Source organism: Neoarius graeffei, chromosome 18 (assembly GCF_027579695.1).
Source record: "Neoarius graeffei isolate fNeoGra1 chromosome 18, fNeoGra1.pri, whole genome shotgun sequence".
NCBI classification, from domain to species: Eukaryota; Metazoa; Chordata; class Actinopteri; order Siluriformes; family Ariidae; genus Neoarius; species Neoarius graeffei.
Genome location: NC_083586.1, coordinates 43,997,148 through 44,022,190, shown reverse-complemented (window position 1 = coordinate 44,022,190; position 25,043 = coordinate 43,997,148). Strand labels below are relative to the sequence as shown.

Genomic DNA, 25,043 nt, shown 5'->3' with positions numbered 1-25,043 from the left:
GACATCAGGGGTCTCCCTTATATATCATCTCATTCTCATTATCTCTAGCCGCTTTATCCTGTTCTACAGGGTCGCAGGCAAGCTGGAGCCTATCCCAGCTGACTACGGGCGAAAGGCGGGGTACACCCTGGACAAGTCGCCAGGTCATCACAGGGCTGACACATAGACACAGACAACCATTCACACTCACATTCACACCTACGCTCAATTTAGAGTCACCAGTTAACCTAACCTGCATGTCTTTGGACTGTGGGGGAAACCGGAGCACCCGGAGGAAACCCACGCAGACACGGGGAGAACATGCAAACTCCGCACAGAAAGGCCCTCGCCGGCCACGGGGCTCGAACCCGGACCTTCTTGCTGTGAGGCGACAGCGCTAACCACTACACCATACATTATTTATATATGTATGGTTTTCAATTTTCATCACATCATCCCATAATTGTTTAAGTTCCTTATGGCTTCCCTATCTCTGTAGCTCATCCTGTTCTCATTATATTATGTATCTAAACCCATTTATCTTGGTCCGTTCCTTAAACTTTTAGGGTACGGATACTTACTTAGACGCTCCTGTGTCTAGCGACGCATGAGGCGCTCCATTTCGACCGGTCCTGCGCTATTCTGTTGGCATCTTTCCAATTTTTACAGACCAGATGTAGGTCCCTCTCCACCGTTTGTCGCCAACTCATTTTGGGTTGCCCTCTTTTTCTCTTGCCTGTTGGGACCCATTTGGTGGCCTGGTTTGCAGGTCTTGTTGTGGGGAGTCTCAATGCATGTCCTAGCCAGCGGACATTATTATTAGGGTACAGATACAGACTCCCTCCCCCCTTACTGGCCTAGTTCCTGCCTTTTGACCTTTATCAGTATGGACTTTTCTTTTCTTTGCATATCTTCTCCACCTCCCCAGAACATGATGGCTACCAACTGGGGAGCTCAAAAGACTAGCACGTGCGTCCTCTGGGAGATGTGAAGCTAACTTGTGCATCTATTCATCTTTCTGCTGCTCATGCTGCATCGCAGGGAGACGCAACATAGTCAGAGGAAAGTGCTATCCGCCCTGTTCCACATGAGCTCAGAGATGCCCACGATCCGTTAGCATCACTGTGATTGACATGCAAGAGAGAGAGAGAGAAGCAAATTTTACTCTCTAGGCTCATGGCCGCAGATAGTTGTGGCAATTTTTGGATTCAAACTCATGATCTCCTGATGACTGAACAACTATTTTCTGTTGCACCACTCAGAAGTTTGTCAAGGTTAACACTGTTTAGTGATTCTGGTTATATGGAAAATGTGATTTAGTATTAATCCGGGGGGAGGGACACGACACAGCCGCAAAAACCCCCGCCATTTACCTACCCATTAGTTAAGGCTACTATCACACTGTCTCGTATCTTGCCACGTAAGCGGCGTGTGGGTCAAATGCCAAGAAATGAGGCACATTTTGTTCAAAATTAAAGTCCTGTGACGTACACGGCATATGTGTGACCTTTCTGTGGCGTATCTGGGGTTTGTACGGGGTTCAAGGGATGTAAAGTTATGGCGTACTGAGGCGTGTGTGTGGTGTATGATGTGTTGCCGCAGCGCAACCGTTTTGTTCTTACGTGACGTTGCTGCTGCGTGCCTGCGGTGTTCACAGGTGGGTATAAAAAGGGGGCCCCATGGTGCATTCATTGTCATTCATCACAGTCAAAAAAGCATCATGCCAGCAAAGAAGTCAGGACCCAAGAAGGGCAAGGGAAGACATCAGCCGCATCCACCCAGCCAGACCCGGAGTCACCTTCATCAGACACGTATCAACTAAAGCGTTCACACGGCGTAATAGGTGTTTGAACAATGTTCCTGCTGCGTCGCTTTTGTTTTTACAGCGTACATGTGACGTAGGCGGCACGGTGGTGTAGTGGTTAGCGCTGTAGCCTCACAGCAAGAAGGTCCTGGGTTCGAGCCCCGGGGCCGGTGAGGGCCTTTCTGTGCGGAGTTTGCATGTTCTCCCCGTGGGTTTCCTCCGGGTGCTCCGGTTTCCCCCACAGTCCAAAGACATGCAGGTTAGGTTAACTGGTGGCTCTAAATTGACCGTAGGTGTGAATGTGAGTGTTAATGGTTGTCTGTGTCTATGTGTCAGCCCTGTGATGACCTGGCGACTTGTCCAGGGTGTACCCCGCCTTTCGCCCATAGTCAGCTGGGATAGGCTCCAGCTTGCCTGCGACCCTGTAGAAGGATAAAGCGGCTAGAGATAATGAGATGAGATGAGACATGTGATGTACGTGTGACGTATCAAAGCTATGTGCTACGAATTTTTAAGTGCAGACTTAAAAATACGCCGCACCCTGGTGTACAAGATCAGGTTACGCATCCTAGAATATTAGCTATGTAAGCTGGTGATGCTGTGATGTTCCTTTCTCACCGCCACGCATCCTGATACGCCGTACATACACAAGACTGAAACGCCAATGTGTGAACTAAGCCATTTTTGGAAACTCTGCAGTACCACATCTGGACACAAGAGTGTCTCAGAAACATTCAAACCAAGTGAAATACAGATCTGCCACTGTACAACATCTCTTTCTGCACTCTATATATTTACAGTAGATATAAAAGGTTTTAATAATGGCTTGTGAGAATGCTCGTATTGAAGAAGCTCTGATCATCAGCACCCTCTAGGACTGCACAGTCAGTAAACAGAACAGGCTTTTATTTACACAGCAATGCATTCACTTGAACAGATACAGGAGAGATAAGATCAGTGTTCAGTCCTCACAGTGGAAACAGAAGAGAATGTGTTTGTGTGTGTACATTTGCAGCAATCTCAAAGCAATTATGCTCTGTAATGTCTACATGCCAGTAGAAAGTCTCCATAACCACACCAGCTTGTCGATTCTCACAGCAAAACCCTCAGCACGCCACCACACCAGGGGCTTTTCAGTACCGTCCCCATCAGACTCATCAAATCTATAATTAAGCAATGGAGCTAAATGCTTGCCTAGAGATGTTGAAGTAATGCTTTTGAAGACAATGAAACCATATGGACAGGTTTGTTTAACAAAAATACAATTTTCGCTTTTTGCAATATTATATACAAGAACTTTCAGATAAAGTATGGTAAATGCCTAATATTTTAAAAAGTATGTCATAATTACAATTAAGTTCTGGTACACACTTTGCATTTTAAAGCACACAGTAATTTGTTTTATTTCCTAAATTTGCAAAGCAGCATTAATGCCACAGTGAAATAAATTAAAATAATAATAATTGAAATCAGCAAGTATGAAAGCTAACACTTGAAGTTGTGCTGTTATCGGAAAATAATCAAGGATGACGTGGTGTGATGCAGCTCAACATGAAGAAGAGCTACTGTTACCACCCAAAAGTTGATTTTCATACAACAGGACGTCCTGAAGTGTTTACTCCTCTTATAGCACAGCAATTTGCCAAAAATGATAAATTTTTATAAATTAAAGAATGTCACATCATATTTATATATCTATCTATCTGTTTGTACGTAGTTCTACGTATTCGGTGCTAGAAAAAGGATGTAGATTTAGTCTGCGCTAGTTATAATTTTACCTCGAACAATGAATGCTCTTCCTGTGCTTAATAAATAAAGAACAAAACGGCAAACAAAATGCTCAAACTTACACTTTGTCAGAGAGAAGACAGGAAAAAAAATTATATATATATATAAAATATTGATTACTAGGCAAGTAACGATATATTGTGCAACAACAAATCATGATATAAATTTATGACTATGCGAATCAATGAAAGAAAAAGAAAAAAAAAAAAGAGCATCAGCAGTGCAGTAGCTCACACAGCCGTACCATGTTGTTCTTCATGAGAACCTAGTTGTTCTTCATGAGAACAATTAGAGCTTCCAAACAAAACAATCAGAATCAAAATCCATTGAAAACTCAGGGAGGAGTAGCGATTTTTGTGAATTGTGGACAGACGGATGGTGCGTGATGGCAATAGCTCATTGCTCTACGGCCAGTTAGCTAATGAATAACAATTATCATCAGGCTGCGTAATCTCTTCATTTTTCTGAGCTGTAATTGTGTTGCTTTGACAGAAAAGTGCATAATAATGTACAATAGCTGGGAAAAAAAAAAAAGTGTGACTGACTTCACCTTAGGTGGAAGTAACACAGCTCTAATGCCCCCAAAACACACAAAAAAGGTCTAAAATGGGAAAGAGGGGGGCATCATGGCTCAGGTGGATAAGGCGCCATACCATAAATCCGGGGACCCGGGTTCGATTCCGGCCCGAGGTCATTTCCCGATCCCTCCCCGTCTCTCTCTCCTGCTCATTTCCTGTCTCTACACTGTCCTATCCAATAATAAAGGTGAAAAAAAGCCCAAAAAATATCTTAAAAAAATAAAATAAAATGGGAAAGAGCTGGTGTATGATTGACCGTACAAATAAATTTAACAAGAAGTCAGAGCTCTCTCTTTTCACAAACTGCTGAAAGCTAAAGAACAGGAAAGAAAATGCAGGTAGTACAAATGTTCATTAAAAGTTTATTATGAAAAAGCATATTTATTATAAACTTTTTTCATTTTTAATAAAAGGAATATTTTAGTTAATAGGCTATTATATTTACTCTAACTTTTACAAATGTGGGTAAATTATTAATGTTGGTTATTAAGAAAATGGAAAAAAAAGTTGGTTTTTTTAGTTTAAAAATGAACATTTAAGTTGATAAAGAATAGGAAAACAAATGTTGCCTTTTATTGCCAATAAAATTTTTATTAAATTTTTTCAAAAATATCAGAGAATTGAATCATGTATTGGGCGAATTGTTACATCCCTATTGATCACAATCATCAAGAGACCCCCACTAAAAGTGTATGATTTCACTGACCCCATGCAAATGAATAAAAGAAAGCAAAAGAGGTGATAAAATGGAAAGTTTCCTTCACTATACATCAGTTTGAGGTTTATGATAAATTAGTTCTAGGTTTCTTTAAGGCAAATGTAAGAGGAATGAATTAAGAAGGGCGTCCAGTTTGATGCACTTTTTAGATGGTCCCTTAATAATTCACCTTTGAAACTAAGCATTTCTAAATCATTACAATGAAATCGATTTTGAAGCACATTTGGTGGGAGTTTGTGTTCTGTTTATAGAGTGAAATAAATCAAGTGTCGTCATTTTTTGGACATTCTGTAGACTGGAAATCCAAGAGGGAAGTTAAAAAGTTAAGTATATATTCATAGTTATGTAACACGGATCCACTTTTCCTCATCTCTTGAATTATTTTCCATCCTGGGTGTGCCATCACAAACATTACGGCTGACACACATCTCTGTAATGCTGCATCACACACCTAGCGCTTTCTACCTACGCAAATCTTGCAATGTGTGTACCAAGTGTTATTCCAGATATATAGTACCAGTCAAAAGTTTGTACACCCCTACTCATTCACTGGTTATTTTGTATTTTCTAAGTTGTAGAACAATACTAAAGACATCAAAACTATGAAATGTTTGAAATCTGGAGTATATATGGAATTATGTGGTAATGAAAAAGGGTTAAAGAACAAAATTATGTTTCATATTTTAAACTGTTCAAAATAGCCACCGTTTACCTTGATGACGCTTTGTACACTATTGGCGTTATCTTAACCAGCTTCATGAGGTCGTCACCTGGAATGCTTTTCAATTGACAGGAGTGTCTCGTCCAAAGGTTAATTAGTGCAATTTCAGGCCTTCTTAATGCGTTTGAGATCAAACAGTAAATAGTAAATAATAAAAATACAGTAAACAGCCCTATTCCACAACTGTAGTAATCCATATCATGTCAAGAACTGCTCAACTAAGTAAAGAGAAACGACATCCATCATTACTTTAAGACATGAAATTACTTAATTAATAAAAATAATAAAGAAAAAAAACATTGAATTAGAAGGTGGGTCCAAAGTTTTGGCTGGTACTGTATGTATTAAACACTAAAGAAACACCACATAGATAAAACAAGAAAACAGAGTCATCTATATCCCCCGCCCTATATACCAACTATATACCAAGTTTCAAGATATTATTTGTCACATTTTCCAAGTTCTGCTGCAGGAAACCAACCCTACCTCTTTACACTGACCTCAGCAGCCCATGGCATAAACCCACCAGACCTTTGGTTCAGGTGAGCTAAAAATTAAAATTTCACATTTCTTAGTATCAAAAGGCACATATACATTACTTAAATCAACACATATAGCAACTTTCAAGACCGTACCACTCATAGTTTTCAAGTTCTGCTCCGGAAACAAAACCTACCCATAAGACTAACCTGAGAGACTAAGTCTGAAATTGTTTCCATGGAAACATGGAAAAATTAAAATGTCTTAGTCTGAAAAGGCACATCTACATCACCTTGTTAACATGTATACCAAGTTTCAAATCCGTATCATGAATAATTTTGGATATATGCTCCGGAAACGAACATTGCTCTTAGAAACTAAGTCAAATTCTATTTTGCATGTAAAAATTTGAAAAATACTTTTTTTTTTCTCTCAAAAATCCAAAAGTAGCAAAAGGCACCAGTTCACATGTTGCTTGATACGTATACAAAGATTCATGAAGATATCTTCAGTAGGTTTAAAGACATGGTCCGGAAATGAAAACGTGACCAGACAGACGGAACCCGTTTCTATATCCACGTTATATAATAACGTGTTCATGTTATTTTGGGACATATTTTAGATTTGATCAGTCTGATGGTGGACTTTGATGTTAGTCCAAGCCCCTGTTTGTACTCTTTACCATGCTGCTGTTAAGCCTCAGTGGTGGTCTGAATCCCCTGTAACAAGGAGTCCTCACTGTGTGCTAGAAAGGTCCTATCAGCTTTCAACCTCTGTGGACAGCCCCACACACACACACACACACACACACACACACACGCACACACACACTCAGTCTAAAGGAAATGACTGTGCACGGTGGAGACTTTTTCCTCACGTCTTGCTCAGTGTTTCTTCAATATACAAGTTCAGATCAACCTGTTCCTGTTCAGAAAGGTTAATCATCACAACAAACAAACAAAAGGGAACATGTGACATATAAAACATTGGATGTGACCATTTAACCATGCAGCCCTGTGCTGCATGTGCGTAGCAAAGAGCTAGCTCACATTTCATATTCATCCAACCGACAAAAACACACAGATGTCCGCATTCATGCACGTGAGCACACGGAGCAGTGCATGCAGTTAAAAAGCACGGGAGCAGAAATGGAACAAGCAGCACTCTGAGGTACCAGAGCACTTCTTACAGCCATTATTGAGAGCTTTGCAGGCTTATATCTTTGACTAATGCTTTTCCAATAAACCAATATACCCTGTCTGTATATCATTTTCATTTCCAGTGCTGAAGAACACGGCTATTAGACTGATGGAATTGCAATTAAATATGGATGTGTTTGTGGATGGGAAAAGATTTCCGTAAAGCAGTTGAAATATTCATGTTGACAGAAAGATGTGGATTTTTTTTTTATTTTGCACATATATGTATCTCAAAAAAAGGAAAAAGTGCCAAATAGTCATTTGATTAATTAAAAAAACAAAGGCATCATCTTTGGTCAATATACCCTCTTCCCTTTGTACACATACAAAAAATTATCAACTAATAAGAAGTTCTTGGTACCTTCCAGTAACTTGTTCCACACACACACACACTTGCACACACGCACACACACACACACACACACACACACACACACACTCATGCGAAGAGAGTGAAAGGATCACCTCCTGCTCAGTTCAGAAACTGATACTGCTGGAGGTCTGAGAGAGCATAAAGATGGTGGACTGCTCGGTGGTAAGGCACTGGCGCTTTGTCTGCCGTTACCACGGCCACGTAGGTTCAGAGGGCAAAGGTCAAGATTCAGGAGTTAAAGACATTGGGAGGGGAAGAGCAGGTTCAGGGATGCAGTCGTACGTCACAGGAGAAGAGGCAGATGAGGAGAGCAGAGAAAAGGAAAAAGACAACGGGTTCAGGACAGTTAACATGGAGGGAGGGATTAGAGCTATAATAAGAGACTATGCTATGAATCTATTATTAGCCTTACTGCTTATTACTACTTCATATTAGTTTATTAAGAGTTAAATCTGATATGAATTTATAGCTAATAGAGCTCCCAGAATGAGTTTTGTTAAAAAAAAAAAAAAAAATTATTTCATGTTGTATTTTTCTCCAGTAACATACACGCCTAATGAAACACATTTTTCCTAAACTTTTTGGCCATCATTGGAAAAATGGCTCTTTTGTTGTTTATTTTTTTCAAGAACTGAAGTCATTTTTAAACTTGCTTTATTTCTTAATTAACGTGTTATTCAATTACGTTTTCGGTTTTAGTAACCTTATATCATGACTCGTATTTGCAATTAAATATTATACTTATCGGGCTATTCGGTTTTTAGCCGTGTTGAATTTAGTTTGTTTGGTCCACGGCAGGCGTCACTTATCCGTGCGATCTTCACAAGACTTCGAAACGTGAAGTGTCTGCCAGGTGTCAGTGCTGCCATTTTGAAAACTGTTTTCCAAACGAAATATTGCACAAAAACGAGTTTAAATGACGATTACTGCCGACTTTCTTCAAACTTTCCTGATTGCTACCTAAACAAACACAACTTCCAGCTTGATTACGTCAGCATTCGAAAGAGGGCGCGCGGAACTTTTGACGACGTTGGCAGATGTCGGTCACTTTGATTTCTACTGTACGTTTTACTTCCGTCCTACGATGTCTCGCACAGGTCTCAACGAATCTCGTTAACGGCCATTGCTTTGACATATGGACTGATATATTACAGAGCATATTTCAAACACTCATAACTTGTTATAGCAGTGACAAAACATATCAAAAATGCATTCCTACTGTATATTTAATAAAATGAGAGAAACAGAATTTTGATTTTAAAAAAATTACCTTCAGTTCTCCTTTAATTGTTTATTAAGTCAAAATATAAAGGAAGAATGCATGTCCTAAATAGCAGTTCATTTCCAAAAGACACTTAGAGTCAAGCCAGTTTTAAACGGTGGTCTACTAAGCATGTAGTGCACTACATCACATCTAGGACATTGTAAATCCTTTATCGTGAACATGAACCACAGAATAAATAAGCTGTTTAGGATTTAGCTTAACTGTGGCTGTCTTAGAGGCTTGAATTAATTACATTAAATAAAATAATAATAATAATAATAATAATAATAATAATAATAAATGTTTATATAAAACTGTAAACTCAAGCTATATAGCAGCAATAAGAAGACACTAACACTGGTTATCTGAAACACGGAACACGTACATGTCTGATCATATTTACATCCTTGGGATGTTCACTGCTTATGAAACAATATTCAATTTTTCACTTTAGTAATTAAATATGATATGATTGCAACTATTTATCAGCCCTAGTAACCACAAACTTTTTTTTTTTTTGGCCAGACCCTTCCTTCTAGCATACAGATCACTTTAACGCAAAGCTGCAGAGGTTTGAGTAAAAGGCAAGTTCATTAGAAAGCACACACACTGCTGCACACATTCTCTCCAGCACACATCTTCAGTATAAGAGCATTTCAAAGAAATGTAGATAGGACATCCTCCAAACAAAAAAACAAGCAGGGGAAAACAAAAGTGCTTTTTCTTCAACAATCTGAACTGTTGAAAAAAATTTAATAAAACATGAATCACTTTCAGCACTCATAAGAAGAGAGTGAGGCAGGAGAATTATAACGTTGCAGCCGAGGACCTCCCGAGCTGCATACGCTTATACACTTACATCCAGCAATCTCGGGACTGATCCGTAGCAAACGTAAATCTAAAGGCCATAAATGTGGTCAAAACAAAAGTCATATCCACAACAATACCATGTTCAATGGCACAATGTAGACATATAATCAGGTCATGAAAATCTCCAACAGGTTTTCAGATCACTGTAATGCAAACAATACGGTGTTGTAGAACAGATGACATGCATGCTGGGTGATGTCTATAAATAATTACAGCGATATCCGTAAGTGTAATGAATGAAATCCCCACCCCTACCGATGTGGAAATCTGTTTATAACAGAGTTGCCAAAGCAACCTGTTTCTTTCTGATTAAGATATCTACTTTTTTTTTTACAGTTACATTTTTTTAAAATAAATATATTTTATTACAAAATGACTGGAAGCAGCTGATTTGATCAAAATTTTGCACTTCTTCATCCGGTTAAACAAAAATAACTAATAAATATTTTTATTATTCAAGTCATTTGCTTTCCTTGGTGGTTATTTGTATCCTGAGCCAATCGCCAGACTCAATCTAATCTAGGGATTATCTTATTTGTAGGGTAAGTAAATATATGCAAAATGTAAATAGGGGTTATATGAGCCGATTTCACAAGCTAATTACAACTCTAGTTGTCTACCTGACTCCGTGGTCTTATCACTCAGACATAACTTGATATTTTATACAAATCCTAAACACGTATACTGCCGCGCAAAGGCAAACTACAGTATCTGCATATCCTGTCGGTGGCAAAAGACGGTCCAATAGCAAATAGGTGACGCTATTGGACCGTCTTTTGCCACCGACACAATATGCAGATACTTCAGTTTGCCTTTGCACGGCAGTAGAAAGAAAAGTTTGACTTGTGTTTGTGGTATGTTACACACACTGTTCATTTTCTAGCATTCAATTAGGAGATACGTCTGTCATATGCTTAAATTCGATACGGCCTGATAAAGGTTCCAATTTGACTCGGGGGGGGTGAGCTACCACTGTTATTCCACTAGGGGACAAAATAAAGCAGTACACTTAATTTCATGAGCAACCCGAAAACCATTCCCACTTAGCTCCATATAAAATCTGGAGAGCTCATAGCCCATTCCTCACTGTAGAGACAAGTGAAGCCATCTGGCCACCATCTTACCACACCCATCGTGTTTCATGTCATATCCGATCAAATTTGCCCCAAGAAAAGTATCTCCTGACTTCCGCCCCCCATTACCTGCTCTTATTTTCTCCACTTTACCCCATTCCTTACACACATTTATAGCGTTCCCTTTCACTGTTTTTCCCTCTTTTCCAGTCAAGTCTCTGATCATTTTTTTAATGGCTCTTTTACTACCATCATTATTTCAACAGAGATTATTTTAGTTTTTCTCTTATACACTGTATATTTCTTCTTCCTTTCTATCAAATCAATCAATTTTTTTTATACCAACACAAAGGCTGTACAATACTTCCTTTCTATTTAGGACAGTTGCTGAAACAGGATTATTTTCTCATATTTGCCATTTTCACTTCATTCTCACAGTCACATCTTAACAATATTTATTGGTCACATAATTCACTGTCACAATATTCATGCAGCTTGCGACCAAAGTCAGTGGTGTAGCGGTTAGCACTGTCGCTTCACAGCAAGAAGGTTCTGGGTTCGAGCCCAGTGGCCAAAATGGGCCTTTCTGTGTGGAGTTTGCATGTTCTCCCCATGTCTGTGTGGGTTTCCTCCAGGTGCTCCAGTTTCCCCCACAGTCCAAAGACATGTGGTTAGGTTAATATGAGGCAACCTTGGGCTGAAGTGCCCTTGAGCAAGGCACCTAACCCCCAACTGCTCCCCGGGCGCTGTTAGCATAGCTGCCCACCGCTCTGAGTATGTGTGTGCGCTCATTGCTCACTTGTTTGTGTTCACTGCTTCAGATGGGTTAAATGCGGAGGATGAATTTCACTATGCTTGAGTGTGCATGTGACAAATAAAAGCTTCTTCTTCTTCAATATGGCCAATAAATGCTGTTAAGACATGACTGGTAGAATGAAGTGAAAATGGCAAATAACATGAGAAAATAATCCTGTTTCAACAACTCTCCTAAATAGAAAGGAAGTATTGTACAGCCTTCGTGTTGGAATAAAAAATTAATTAATAGGTAGAAAGGAAGAAGAACTAAATGAAAAAGAGAAAGATACGCTGTATAAGAGAAAAACTGAAATAATCTCCATTGAAATTATTATAGTAGTAAAAGAGCCATTCAAAAAAAAAAAAGGTGAAGCGGAGCACTATAAAGATATGTAAGGAATGGGGGTAAAGTGGAGAAAATACAGTAAGAGGAGGGAATAAAAGGAAAAAAAAATCAGGAGATACTTTTCTTGGGGAAAATTTGGTCAGATATGACGGTTTAACACACAAACCAAATACACACGATGCGAGTGGTAAGATGGCGGCCAGTTGGCTTCGCTCTGACGAGCCTATGAGCTCTCCAGATTTTATATAGATCTCAGTGCTCTTTCCAAAAGAACTAATTTAGGTGTTTGACAGTAACAGGGATGAATATTTATGCAATTATAAATTGATAGGTTTTTTAAATTTGTAAATCATTTAGCACACTATATCGATCCCCCCCATCCCACTTCAATATGATGGACAATTTAGTACAGATTCCCAACAAAAACTGGGGGGGGATTAATATTTATGCAAGCCACTGTGTGTGAGTGTATAGTAAAACCATACATCAATCACTGACTAATTGTTCATCCATTTGTGCATTTAGAATATACCTTTGAGTAGTTGTTTACTTGTTATTGCTTCCGAAACTGATTTTTCTTCCAGCCCTGCTAATGGACTGAGTTTAGCTTGGCTCGTTATATAAAACCAGTTGGACATCCCATGTGTTCTTTGACATTCCCTTCATATCTGGGTCGGTCTGGAGAAAATCGAAGTAACCATAAAGGAGCGGGACGTGTAGCGGCAGTAAGTGTACCTGTATTTTCTCGGTGGTGGTGGGCCACAGCGCCCTCCACAGCACTTTCTTAAGCACATCAGGCAGCAGACTGACCATGATGAGCAGAATGATGCTGAGCCACGCAGGTCCACTGGCCAGCATCTGCATGAAGACGTAGTACATCCTCTGATAGTTCAGAAAGGGCCTTTTGTAGTGAAAAGACAGAAGAAACGTACGTTCTGATTTACCAACGCCATTAGACAAAGACAAGCTTCCAATGAGTGAAAACGTTATTTTAAAAAACAGAAAATGTATGTATTATTTTTAACAAATAGATTTTTTTTGTTGACACTGGATATAACAAACAAGATCAACTAAATATCTCTAGATATATAGAACATGTAGTAAAAATTCAGCATATTGCACGAACTATGCATGAAAATAGGATTTTGTCTGAAAACTCCCATTTCCTCAGGGTACTGCTGCTATTATTACTGAAGTAATTAGTGTAGACGTAGTAAACATTTCAGCAAAATGCTTCTTCTAAGGCCAAGCCTTTACTCATACTCAAGCACTTTTCTTAGGCAACTGATGAAGGACTTTCATCAGAGAAACATCATGTTTCTCCGAAAGCCTTGTGTACTATGCTTCATTTTTACTCCATCGTATTACTGGTTATTACTGAAGTAAACTGCAGTTACTTCCTGGAAGGATGTAAAAATGTACCAAATGATTCCACCCCAGAGGAGTGAGAAGATCACATAGAACAGCAGAGATCCCCATATGACAAAATGGTTGATCCATGTCCAGTAGTGTGTGTCCAGAGCAAGCTGTAGAACATTAATACAAAGATAATGTTAACCATAGCTATAAAAAAAGGATAATTATATATATTACTTTCATTAGTGTGTCTGTGTGTTACCTTTAAAGTGACTGTAAATACCAGCACTGTGAACACCAGTGTTCCAAATGTCCAGTTTCCAAACATCTGGATCATAAAACACAGTAACAACAGCAATAACACCACTTGAATACAAAACACAAGTGTATAAAACTGAAACTTGAGCTAAACTATATAAACAAGCTCTTGTATACTACAGTACGTTTCTCATACTGATAAAAAATTGTCAGTGTTTTGCCATTTCCTGGGACGAAAATACCTCCAACTCTTTTGAGCCCAAGACCTAGCATATGTATGAATCTCCTGAGGGCTGATAAGATGACGCTATTACATCCATCTCAACACAAGGCCATTTGGTCACCATACTGTTCTTCCATCACTGCTTCATAAAATCACTGCCTGGTTGTCTACTGACACAACATACACACACTTCCAAACAATTTAAGATTTGCTGTGTTTTACTGTGCTGTGGCCTTGTTAAGCTTTATCCTGAGTTAGGGCCCGGTCCCACAATAAGGAAACTATAAATAAATCGGTCTCCTGCAGTTTATGTGGTTGGTGGTCACACCAGACCGATAACGATACCTGAGTTTATCAGTATCGGTGAGATTGCTTCTGGACTGATTTTTCCAGACCTGAACCTGATCCAATAAAACATCTGACCAAATCAGGTAACTGTTTACATGTGACATTGTCTGAGCCAGGCTTGTAGTACTCGAGTCCAGGACTCGGACTCAAGTCCGACTCATGCCCTAATTTTAAGGACTCGTGACTTGACTCAGACTCAAGCACTGATGACTCAGACTCGTGCATTAACTGCGTTTGGACTCGGAAATTGGAGTCGAGGACTTGGAGTTTTTCTTTATTTTTTGTAATATGCCATAATAATTTGGCATAAGATATTTATATTTATATCTACGTTAATTTTTATACTAATTTTGTGCAAGAGAATGCACATTCACCTGTTCATACGTCATGTTCAGGAACAAACTAACGTTAATGGCGCTAAAATGCCTGGAGAGAAGCCCTAGGATTGTCCGCTTTGTTTATACAGACTTCTCGTGCCATGTGAAAAAAAACGCACTGCTATGTGTCCCATGTGTAGAAGAACTATCAAGGAGACGACGGGGACAACGTCAAACTTCAATCGTCATTTGGCAAGACTCCACCCAGAGAAGGAAGTGACACACTGCGTTCATTGCTTTGTTGATAGTTGGGCTTGCTTGCTGACTGATGAACTAGCTAGTGTTAACCCTCTCATGTTATTTGCACCGTTGATAGTGGGCGGGGCTTACTGAGCAATGAACAAGCTTTTTATCTGTAGCTTATTAACTAAAATGGGGCAGTCGAGCAGTAACGTTAGTCCAACACAGTAGCAGAGATGCTTTCACATAAAGGCAGCAACAGCCACCGTCAAATGGTGCAGTTGGAGTCTTGTTCCTGGACTTGGACTCGAGGTTTCGTGACTCTACTAAAACACTGGTCTGAGCACGTGCTATTTTTCCCTGAATACATCCTCATTGCATCAGTGGAGAAGTTGATTATAGAAGTGCCAAAGAATCCAATGCTTTATGACAAAAAGCACAAGCTGTACAAAGATGCAGCCAAAAAGGAAGCTGTATGGAAGATCATCGGCAGTAGAGTGGGTATGACTGGTAAGTGTGTGTGGCAAAGTATGTGTGGCTGCGCACTCTAAAATCTCTGTTTAAACCCATGCCACCCACCCAGTTAGCCAGAACCAGCTGTAGATCAGGTTTAAAAAAAAAAAAAAGTTTGAGTGTGCAAAGTGTCATGTTCTGCTGTGAGTTGAGCCATTTTAAACTGAGATTTTAGAGCACGCAGTCATACACACTACACACACTTTGCCACAAATGCTATCTGTGGATCATGTTAATTAAAATAAATAAATAAATAAATAAATAAATAAAATTTCGCAGTGTCAGGTCTCATGTCTGATACACTTTCCTATATGCCCACTGCCAAATAATATTATATATTTTTTAAAATTACCTAACCACTACACTACCATGGGCAGCACGGTGGTGTAGTGGTTAGCACTGTTGCCTCACAGCAAGTAGGTTCTGGGTTCGAGCCCAGCGGCCGACGAGGGCCTTTCTGTGTGGAGTTTGTATGCTCTTCCCGTGTCAGTGTGGGTTTCCTCCGGGTGCTCCGGTTTCCCCCACAGTCCAAAGACATGCAATTAGGTTAACGTGGGGCGGCCTTGGGCTGAAGTGCCCTTGAGCAAGGTACCTAACCCCTAGCTGCTCCCCGGGCGCTGTAGTATGGCTGCCCACTGCTCTGGGTATGTGCGTGTGCTCACTTGTGTATGCGTTTGTTCACTGCTTCAGATGGGTTAAATCCAGAGGATGAATTTCACTGTGCTTGAGTGCGCATGTGACAAATAAAGGCGGCTTCTTCTTCATAAAACTTGTCACCTTACTCACTCACACACTGAAGTCGGAGCACCGAGTGCCCACTTACCCATTCACAAAAGAATATTCACATGATAATCACTTTCACTCTTTCGGTTTCGATTGATTTCTCTTTCACCGTGGGAATGCCCACTGTAAACAGGATAAAATGTGTCAGTCATACTTTAGGCTCCCTGTTTTTGTGTTCAAGATTCATTTCTTAGCTCTCTCAAAGCAAAACACACAGGCATGTGTCTTCTGTATGTACCGTACAGTGTATCGCTGTGTGTGTCATGCCACTGACTGTCCGAGTGGGTCTGTTCCATGCGGGGAGTGCCAGGAGTCTGAGATTAGCAGTCATTTATGTGCTGCAGGATTTCATGCACCCAGATTCTCCTTTTGGCTTTGCCTTCTGTGCAAAATGAACATCAAAAGCAGCTCTTCCTCGCTGTCGCCACCAGCCATTGTGCGGCTGTTGCTGCTGAGTGCACTGGGTGTGCAACACAAACAGCATACAACCGCTACATTTTCCCACAAAAACCAACAACCGATAGTTGGGATAATAGCTGTGGAACTAAACTCAGGTATAGTTACAGTCATAGGTATAGTTATCGGTGTTGTGGGACCGGGTCATTACTAAAGTGACTGACATTAGCTTGCACTAGTATTGTCTAAGGAACCATTATCTAAGTTACGCAGCCAAAACATTTACTCATATTACAGACGCACGACATTTGTACTGCATGGAAATGTACATAAACATGGAGGATGCTAATGCTGAACAGCCAACAGGGCCAGACAAAACACACTCCACTTCAAAAAAGTGTGACAGCAGCAAAGAAAAACAAAACCAGAGAATTGGAGAGTCATGCTGATTGTAAAGGGGATCGCAAAAAGTGGACTCCTGACGTGTAAAATGTATTCTGGATAGGGAATATATTATATGATACTACAAACTGGTAAAACATGGAGCAAAACTACAAAGTAATACGCCATGTTGTTTATTTGTCCAAGTCGAATGAGCAAGTTAGCATGGCGGCATATTGCTACCACACCAGGAAAACAGGATATTTTCAGGTTATTAGAACATACAGTTGTGGTCAGAAGTTTACATACAGTGACATGAACGTCATCTTGGATCTGAATGTCATGGCAATATTTGGGCTTTCAGTGATTTCTCTGAACTGTTCTTTTTCTGTGGCAGAATAACTGTACAGCATACATTAAAAAAATAATAGAATTCGGTGCACAGTTTTCTTTGGGTTTTCTGAAATCAACACAGGGTCAAAAGTATACATACAAGGTCAAAAATTTACATACAGCCCACCTAATATTTGGATAAAATGTCTCTTTGCAAGATTCATTTTTTGTTTACCATAAAACAAGCTTCTGGCAGAATTCTGGTTGGATATTTCACAACTCTTCATGGTAGAATTAGTAGACTTCAATTAAATTCTTTTTTTCTTTCTTGGCATGGACTCGACTTATAAGCACGGTCCATATATTTTCAATAGGGTTGAAGTCAGGACTTGTTTTAAGCTTAATGTTAGCCTGCTTTATCCTCCACAACCAGCTCTGATGCGTGTTTGGGTTCATTGTCCTGTTGTGACTCCCAAATCATGTTCAAGTTTCCAATGGTTTGAGGTTATGTTGAAGAATTCTGAGGTAGTCCTCCTTCTTCATTATTCCATCCAATTTGTGCAATGAACCAGTTCCACTGGCAGTAAAACAGCCCCAGAGCATGATGATCCTACCACCACCACCAGCTGGTACAGTGTTCCTGTGTACATGGTGGTCATTGTGGCCAAACAACTCAATCTTTGTCTCATCTGACCACACAGCTATCCTCCAGAAGGCTTTTTCTTTGTCCATGTGGTCAGCTTCAAACTTTAGTTAAGCTTGAAGGGGTCAATTTTGGAGCAGGGGGTTATTTCTTGGATAGCAGCCTCTTAGTCCGTGGTGATATAAAACTCGCTGAACTGTAGACAGCGATCCATCAGCTTCCAGTTCATGGCAGAGCTGTGCCATGGTGGTTCCTGACTATCCGAACCAATTTCCTTTCAACTGAAGGTGACAGTTTGGGTTTTCTTGAAGCAAAGTGGCTTGGCAAAGTGACTACACCTCCCAATAACTTACATACAACTGTCTGAACTGATCTTGGAATTTGCAGTTGTTTAGAAATGGCTCTAAGAGACATTCCGGAGTTGTGTATATTATCTGCGATCCTCTTTCTCAGCTCTGCACTGAGCTCCTTGGACTTTCCCATTTTACTGTGTTGGACAATCCAATGAGTGCTGTAAACAAACCTTTTTTATGAAGGCACAGAGAAGCTACCAACTGTAGTCAATCAATCATGAACATGAAGTTAAGAGACCACGGCCTTGGCAAGATAAGAGACATTTTGGAAGTTTCAGCACGTCTGAATTAATAATCTAAGTGAGCATATGTAAATTTTTGACCCTGTGTTGATTTCAGAAAACCCAAAGAAAATAAATTAAAACTTCTGCAGCAATGTTTGTTGTTCTATTAAAGATGCATGCTGTACAATCATTTCGCCACAGACAACAAACAGTTCAGAGAAATCATTGAAAGCCCAATATCGCCATGACATTCATATCCAAGATAACACTCATGTCACTGTATGTAAACTTCTGACCACAACTGTACAAATATATCACACTATAACCTGAACATTTTGTTATAACATGAAACATTTCACATTCTTAAGCACATGTTTAAATGAGGAAACGGTGTGTGGAGAACAGATAAATTGAGGAATACAGCTCATTTAGACAATTTGATGAAGTTGTACTTCACGCTTGGGTTAAGGGTCCCAGAGGGTCAGACTTCATTCTTTCTACTGTTTCAGCTCCATGCATTTTAAACTCCTTTTTAGTGCATGTACGTATACTTATTATAGCATCATCCACCATGCTCAATAACAGCAGCATCGCACCATGTCTCAACCCGAGCGTGAAGTAGAACTTAATGAAATCGTCTAAATGAGCCGTATTCCTCAGTTTATCTGTTCTCCACACACCGTTTCCTTATTTAAACACGGGTTTAACAACGTGAACTGTTTCACAACGTGAAATGTTTCACATTATAACATGATAGTATATTGTTGTAACAAGAAGCTTTTCTTGTTATAACACATTTGTATGTTGTAATAACGTGAAAATATCTTGTTAAAAACAAACTTTTCATGTTATAACGTGATCCTGAGGTTTTTTGGGGGGTTTTCCAGGCGTAAATATGCAGCAATACACTTTGATAAGTTTGCGACTTTTTACATGTCCATTACTTGTGACACTGTTCAAGATGATGCCAATAAAACCTTGGCCAAATTCTATACCAGACTATGCGATGATGTGTTCTCCAATTCAGATTACACGATGAAGAGTCTCTAATGATAGAGCTATGATTAGAGAAGATGGCTACTCTGTTTAAATCATCAACCAGCATGATCTGAGGTCACACAGAAAATGTTGCATAAACAAAAACAAAGTGATCTTAGGGTAATAAGAATATTTTATCTGTCCATTAGTATGCTTTTTGTGTTTTTACATTATTGCCATTACCGTATTGGCCCGAATATAAGACGACCCTAAATGTAAGACGACCCCCCCTTTTCCAAGTTCATCTTTGGGGAAAAAGTTTTTTGAAGACCAAATGTTCATTCATATAAAGCGTATTTATTTCAAAATTCTGTTTAAAATTAGAGGCTTTTGTTTTTCACATTTAAATAGAGGTCATTTCAGTCTCATTTCCGTGAACACTTTTCATAGAAGTAAAAAAAGAGGCTAAACTGCAGGCTACTAGACAAGCCAAATTAAAACATTTAAATTGCATTAATTCAACAAATTTGTCAGGTTTAGATTGAAAGTTCATAAACTTCAGAATGTCAATGCATTAACTTCCCATAGCCTACGGGTATATGGAATAAATTTGCATGCATTAAACAATACATTAAGGTTTACAATAATAAACAACTGAAACAATGGAAAGGGTAGTTTGCTAAATTACAGCTACTCAGCACAGAGATCCTCAGCCTCACTTTGCTCACTCTCACTGTCCTCACTTTCACTTTCGTTTTTGGCGGCATTTTGTCTAGTCCGCGAATTTAAGATGACCCCCCTTTTTAAGAGCTATTTTTTACAACAAAAATACCGTCTTATATTCGAGCCAATACGGTATTACCTCGCCTAGGGGCGAGGTATTCTTTTCGGTGGGGTTTCTTTGTTTTTTGTTAACGATATTCTGGGAAAACGGCTGCACCAATCTTCATGAAACTTTCAGGATAGATGGGCATTGGTCTCAAATAGAACCTCCAACATTTTGGGGCTCATCCGGTCAAGGTCAAGGTTTTTGTGGCTACTGCTTCATATAGAGGCGCTAGCCACGATGGTCATGGTGCTGTAAGAATGCAAGAGTGTAACAATCACACAGTACGGTGTGAGAGCAGTACGGTGTGTTCTGATTGGCTGAGAGCAGCAGAGAATCAGAACCATGTTTATTGGCCAAGTACGTTCACACACAAGGTCAAAATCAAGGTCACCAAAAAGGTCAAAATCATCTTTTCGCGATATCTTCCTTCATATTCATCATAAGTGCTACCGGGCGAGGTTTGTTTTGGCTGGTAACACATGTTGTATTTGTAGCAGTTCTGTGAGGTTTGTGTAAATCCTACGCTGTCCTCCTATTGGTGTTTTTGAGACGAGTGTAACAGGAGTGCTCTCACGCTCAGATTTTTAGAGAGAGGGGGAAAAGAAAAAAAAAACCCTCAGAGCATGTTACGAGTTTTAAGACTGATCTTAAAGCACAACCAACTTACAATTTATGATGTGATTTTTTTTCAGGGAAAACAAAATTGGGCTGAAAATGATACAGTGCAAGACCGAGTGAGTGTCGATAAACTCTGCGAGGTGTGGTTACAAGGTTGGGTCACGGAATTAAAAAAATAAAAAATTTCCAGTGTAATCAGGAGTTCAACATAGAACTTCTGCAAGGGGGGGGACTACACTGAACTCGAAACTTCTTATAAAAAAAAAAGTAACCTTTAAAAACAGGTCAAAATCAATACATGTCTATGGGGAACGTTTACTCCACTATAGGATTGGTAATGTGTGTCTTTAATATGTATATCAACTGTATATTTACAAGCTGTCCCCTAACCACAATGACTCCAAAAGTTTTTAAAAAATTAATAAATAAAATTAAAAATTTACATGGAAAAACAATCCACAGCAAACATGTAGAAATGCATTGTAATGTTTAGAGGTTTAGTGAACACCACATGGAGTTGGTGAGTTGCTAGTACCAGTGTAAAACATATGGATATGAAGTAAATGCAAAAACAGGCACACGCTGAACTTACGCCAGCATGTGAGGACAAAATGAATGTTAAAACCACTGCAAGGGCAAATCCTCTAATTTAAAAAAAAAAGAAAAAAGGGAGCATCGCTACTTAGAATTACTGATTAGAGGTTTATCATCAACACAAAATTTGAAAGTATATTACTTCAATTTATATGTACAGTGGGATGGGCAATGTGACAAAAAATGTCATATCATGATCCTTTTCTCAGGATAATACATCACGAAGATGTTTCTATAATAAACGATATGCATTATGCATGTATAAGTAACACTTTTACAAGATTTGTAGCATGATAAAAGCAAAAAATTGGAGTTTGATGATACTTCTATTTAACAACTATAAACATGTATTTAAAACATAAAATGTAAAATAAATTTAAAGTATTTATACACAAAATATATAAACAATATTAAATACCTTTAAAATGTTTATAAAAACACTGAAAGAAGGATTTTTAAAGAAAAAAATTAAAATCATAACAGCAGATGAAGGCATTTCTAGAATATACAAATTGTATCGTAATATACAAGTTTGCTAGCAAACTACCAAAAATAATTAAAACAGAGAACAGTAAACAGTAAACAGTAAACAGTGTCTTAATAATAATAATAATAAAGCTAGACGGCCTTTCGATTTCATAAAATCGGTGAAATTTAGTTCCCTCTGAAATTTGGTCATTGTGATATATGTTTACTTTTGTAATATCTCACAAAATATCAGGCCATTCTGTGGCTGGGAAGTTATTTAATTTGAAGGGATTCCCGAGCAAATAATATGCATGAAATTGCTCGCTTCGCGCAGTCAGACAGAGGAAGTCCATGTGCGCATGCGCAGGTTTACCACCTTCTTCTTTTGGGTTTTACGGCAGCTGGCATCCACAGTGTTGCATTACTGCCATCTACAGGTTTACCTTGACCGTGCACTGACAGTTCCATCATTCTGTCGTTAAACGAACAGCTGATCACACCGAGGTGCTCGCTGACCGCCGATATTTATTACTGTGGTCCTGTATTTCCTTTCCTTCGCAACATAACGTCTTTTCTTCTCGCTTTCTGTTACTGTAATTGGTCTTTCACATTTCATTTGCACACTCACATCCTCCATTTTTCTCTCCTGTTTCAAATTTGTATCCCACGATACCTCAAGTGAATGGGGAAAGCCCACCACGTGATGCATGACGTAGTATCTTGAATTGTGTCATGGTGAAGCAAGAAAAAAATAGACAATTTAGGGCCATGTGACCCTAAATTCATTAATTGTTCTATTAAAAACCGTAATAAAATTGGAAGTCTGTGATTCGAATTCAGTAGCTTTCAGTCCACTAAACAAAAATAATTGGGTGTCAGGGAAAATTCTTTTTATGACCTAAACTTGGAAAATTTGAAAGGCAGTACAGCTTTAATCTCTTTATAGTATATTTATACTTGTATCTGATCACATGTATAATTTCATGATACCTTTATTAAATGTAAACTTTTTAAAAATTGCTAAAATCAAATGTATTTAAAGAGCTATTAAAAGGTGTAACATGATCAAAGCTGCTTTCAGAATTTGTAGCTGGTACTTAAACATTTAAAAAGTGTTATATCATGATACCTCAGAAAAGTGTATCGTAACAATTTATCACATCATCAATATTATACTGTCATATTGCCCAGCCCAAATCTATAGCGCATTATAATATTTATTTTCTCATGATCGTTGGATCATATGACCAAAAGAGTCACGTCTTCCAGTTTCCCTATTCGCCCTTGCAGTGAGGCGCAAGATGACGGACAGGAAGTCCAACAAAACCTATGAGAATGACTACAGTGCCACCTTTCTGGGAGTGTTTTTGCACCTGACACACACAAAGACAAAAACTTGTTCTAGTGCACTAAACAATGAGAGGGGAACATGATTAATGGTGGTGGATTAATCCTGCAGCACCCAGGTCTAATAAATGAGTGAAAAAGGGACTGTTTTAGGACTTGATGTGATGTGATTGAGGGTCAGTGTTGGAGGAGGAAGGTGAAAGGGGTAGAAACAGACCAAACTAAAACTAAAAAGAGGATGAGAGACAGACAGGGACAGGCTTACCATCTGCGTGTTTGTGGCCATTAGCTGAGGAAAGGAAGAGGGGGAAGAGGAGGGGACAGGAAAGAGCAAGAAATAAAAGGAAGAAACAAAGAGAGAGAAAAGAAATAATAATTTTAAAAAAATTAACCAGAGAAGGGAGAAAGGGGAGGGGCAAAAAAAATAAAGAAAAATTAGGATGTTATAATAACACAAAAAAAAATCCCGAAACCAAATCAAACTGTAAACAGGCAATCCAAAAAGATTAATATGCTCAAACTTGATGGCACAGAGAAAGATGTCCCAGCATGCTTTGTGTCACACATGAATGGAGAAGCACCTGGAATGGTTATAAGTGTGTGCAAGCTGCCTTAATTTACTACTACTACTACACACACACACACACACACACTGACAGACACCCACCCACACCAACAGACAGACACACCGACAGACAGACACACCAACAGACAGACAGACACCCACCCACATCGACAGACAGACACACACACCCACACCGACAGACAGACACACCAACAGACAGACAGACAGACACCCACCCACCCAGACACACCGACAGACAGACACACAGACACCCACACCGACAGACAGACACACCGACAGACAGACACACCAACAGACAGACAGACACCCACCCAGACACACCGACAGACAGATACACAGACACCCACCCAGACACACCGACAGACGGACAGACAGACAGACAGACGGACAGACAGACAGACGGACGGACAGACAGACACCCACCCAGACACACCGACAGACAGACACCCACCCAGACACACCGACAGACAGACACCCACCCAGACACACCGACAGACAGACACCCACCCAGACACATCGACAGACACACACCCACCCACACCGACAGACACACAGACACCCACCCACCCACACCAACAGACAGACATACAGACACCCACCCACCCACCCACACCGACAGACACAGACACCCACTCACCCCGACAGACACACAGACACCCACCCACCCACACCGACAGACACCCACCCACCCACACCATCTCGCAATCTCTTGTTCTACTTGATAAATTACTCAGTGGATGAAAAGAACTTCAAGATGAAAACAATGGTGTGAAAAATAAAGAGAAAACACACATGAAAAAATAAACTGTGGATTGTGATGGACTGTGATGGTGATTAAGCTGTTACCTGTCCGTTGCTGGTGAAGCTGGTGTTATCGAATAAGAAGAAAGCACCAAAGAAAAAGACCAGTGCATCAAAGACTCCTAGAAATGTCCAGTAGATGAAGATGGGCCACTGGAGCAGAGAATTCTTCGCAATGTCTCTGAAGGGGAAGGGGGGGACGATACAAACAAACAAGAAAGGGGTTTAGGAACACAAATTAAGACTAGAAGGGCACTCGGTAGAGTGCATACCCCCACTAAGACACATCAACATCAAAATCACTTGAACCTGGGACGATACTAAAACTATCCACCAAATTTCATCAAGCCATTCATTACTTTTTGAGTTATGTTGGGAAGAGACAAAAAGTCCTGGATCCACATACATATCCAGATTTACATCAAAATCTAAAAATCAGTTGTTCCTTGGCACATAGCCCACCTTT

At 39.6% G+C, this 25,043-nt stretch overlaps 1 protein-coding gene across 9 annotated transcripts in view; it reads right to left on the bottom strand.

Moving 5' to 3' along the window:
* The window catches only part of atp11a (ATPase phospholipid transporting 11A), a 191,645-nt gene that overhangs the window by 4,871 nt on the left and 161,731 nt on the right, over nucleotides 1–25,043 (bottom strand). For 5 of the 9 annotated variants that reach the window (XM_060898855.1, XM_060898856.1, XM_060898857.1 and 2 more), the window contains 5 exons: nucleotides 24,623–24,758; nucleotides 23,456–23,479; nucleotides 13,607–13,672; nucleotides 13,411–13,514; nucleotides 12,724–12,889 (listed from right to left, as the gene is read on the bottom strand). In XM_060898855.1, the coding sequence (XP_060754838.1) occupies nucleotides 12,724–12,889; nucleotides 13,411–13,514; nucleotides 13,607–13,672; nucleotides 23,456–23,479; nucleotides 24,623–24,758 (496 nt within the window). Of the gene's footprint in view, nucleotides 1–6,750; nucleotides 6,842–7,732; nucleotides 7,823–12,723; nucleotides 12,890–13,410; nucleotides 13,515–13,606; nucleotides 13,673–23,455; nucleotides 23,480–24,622; nucleotides 24,759–25,043 lie in introns of all 9 variants that reach the window. The other 4 variants (XM_060898860.1, XM_060898859.1, XM_060898861.1 and 1 more) reach the window with 4 other exon arrangements.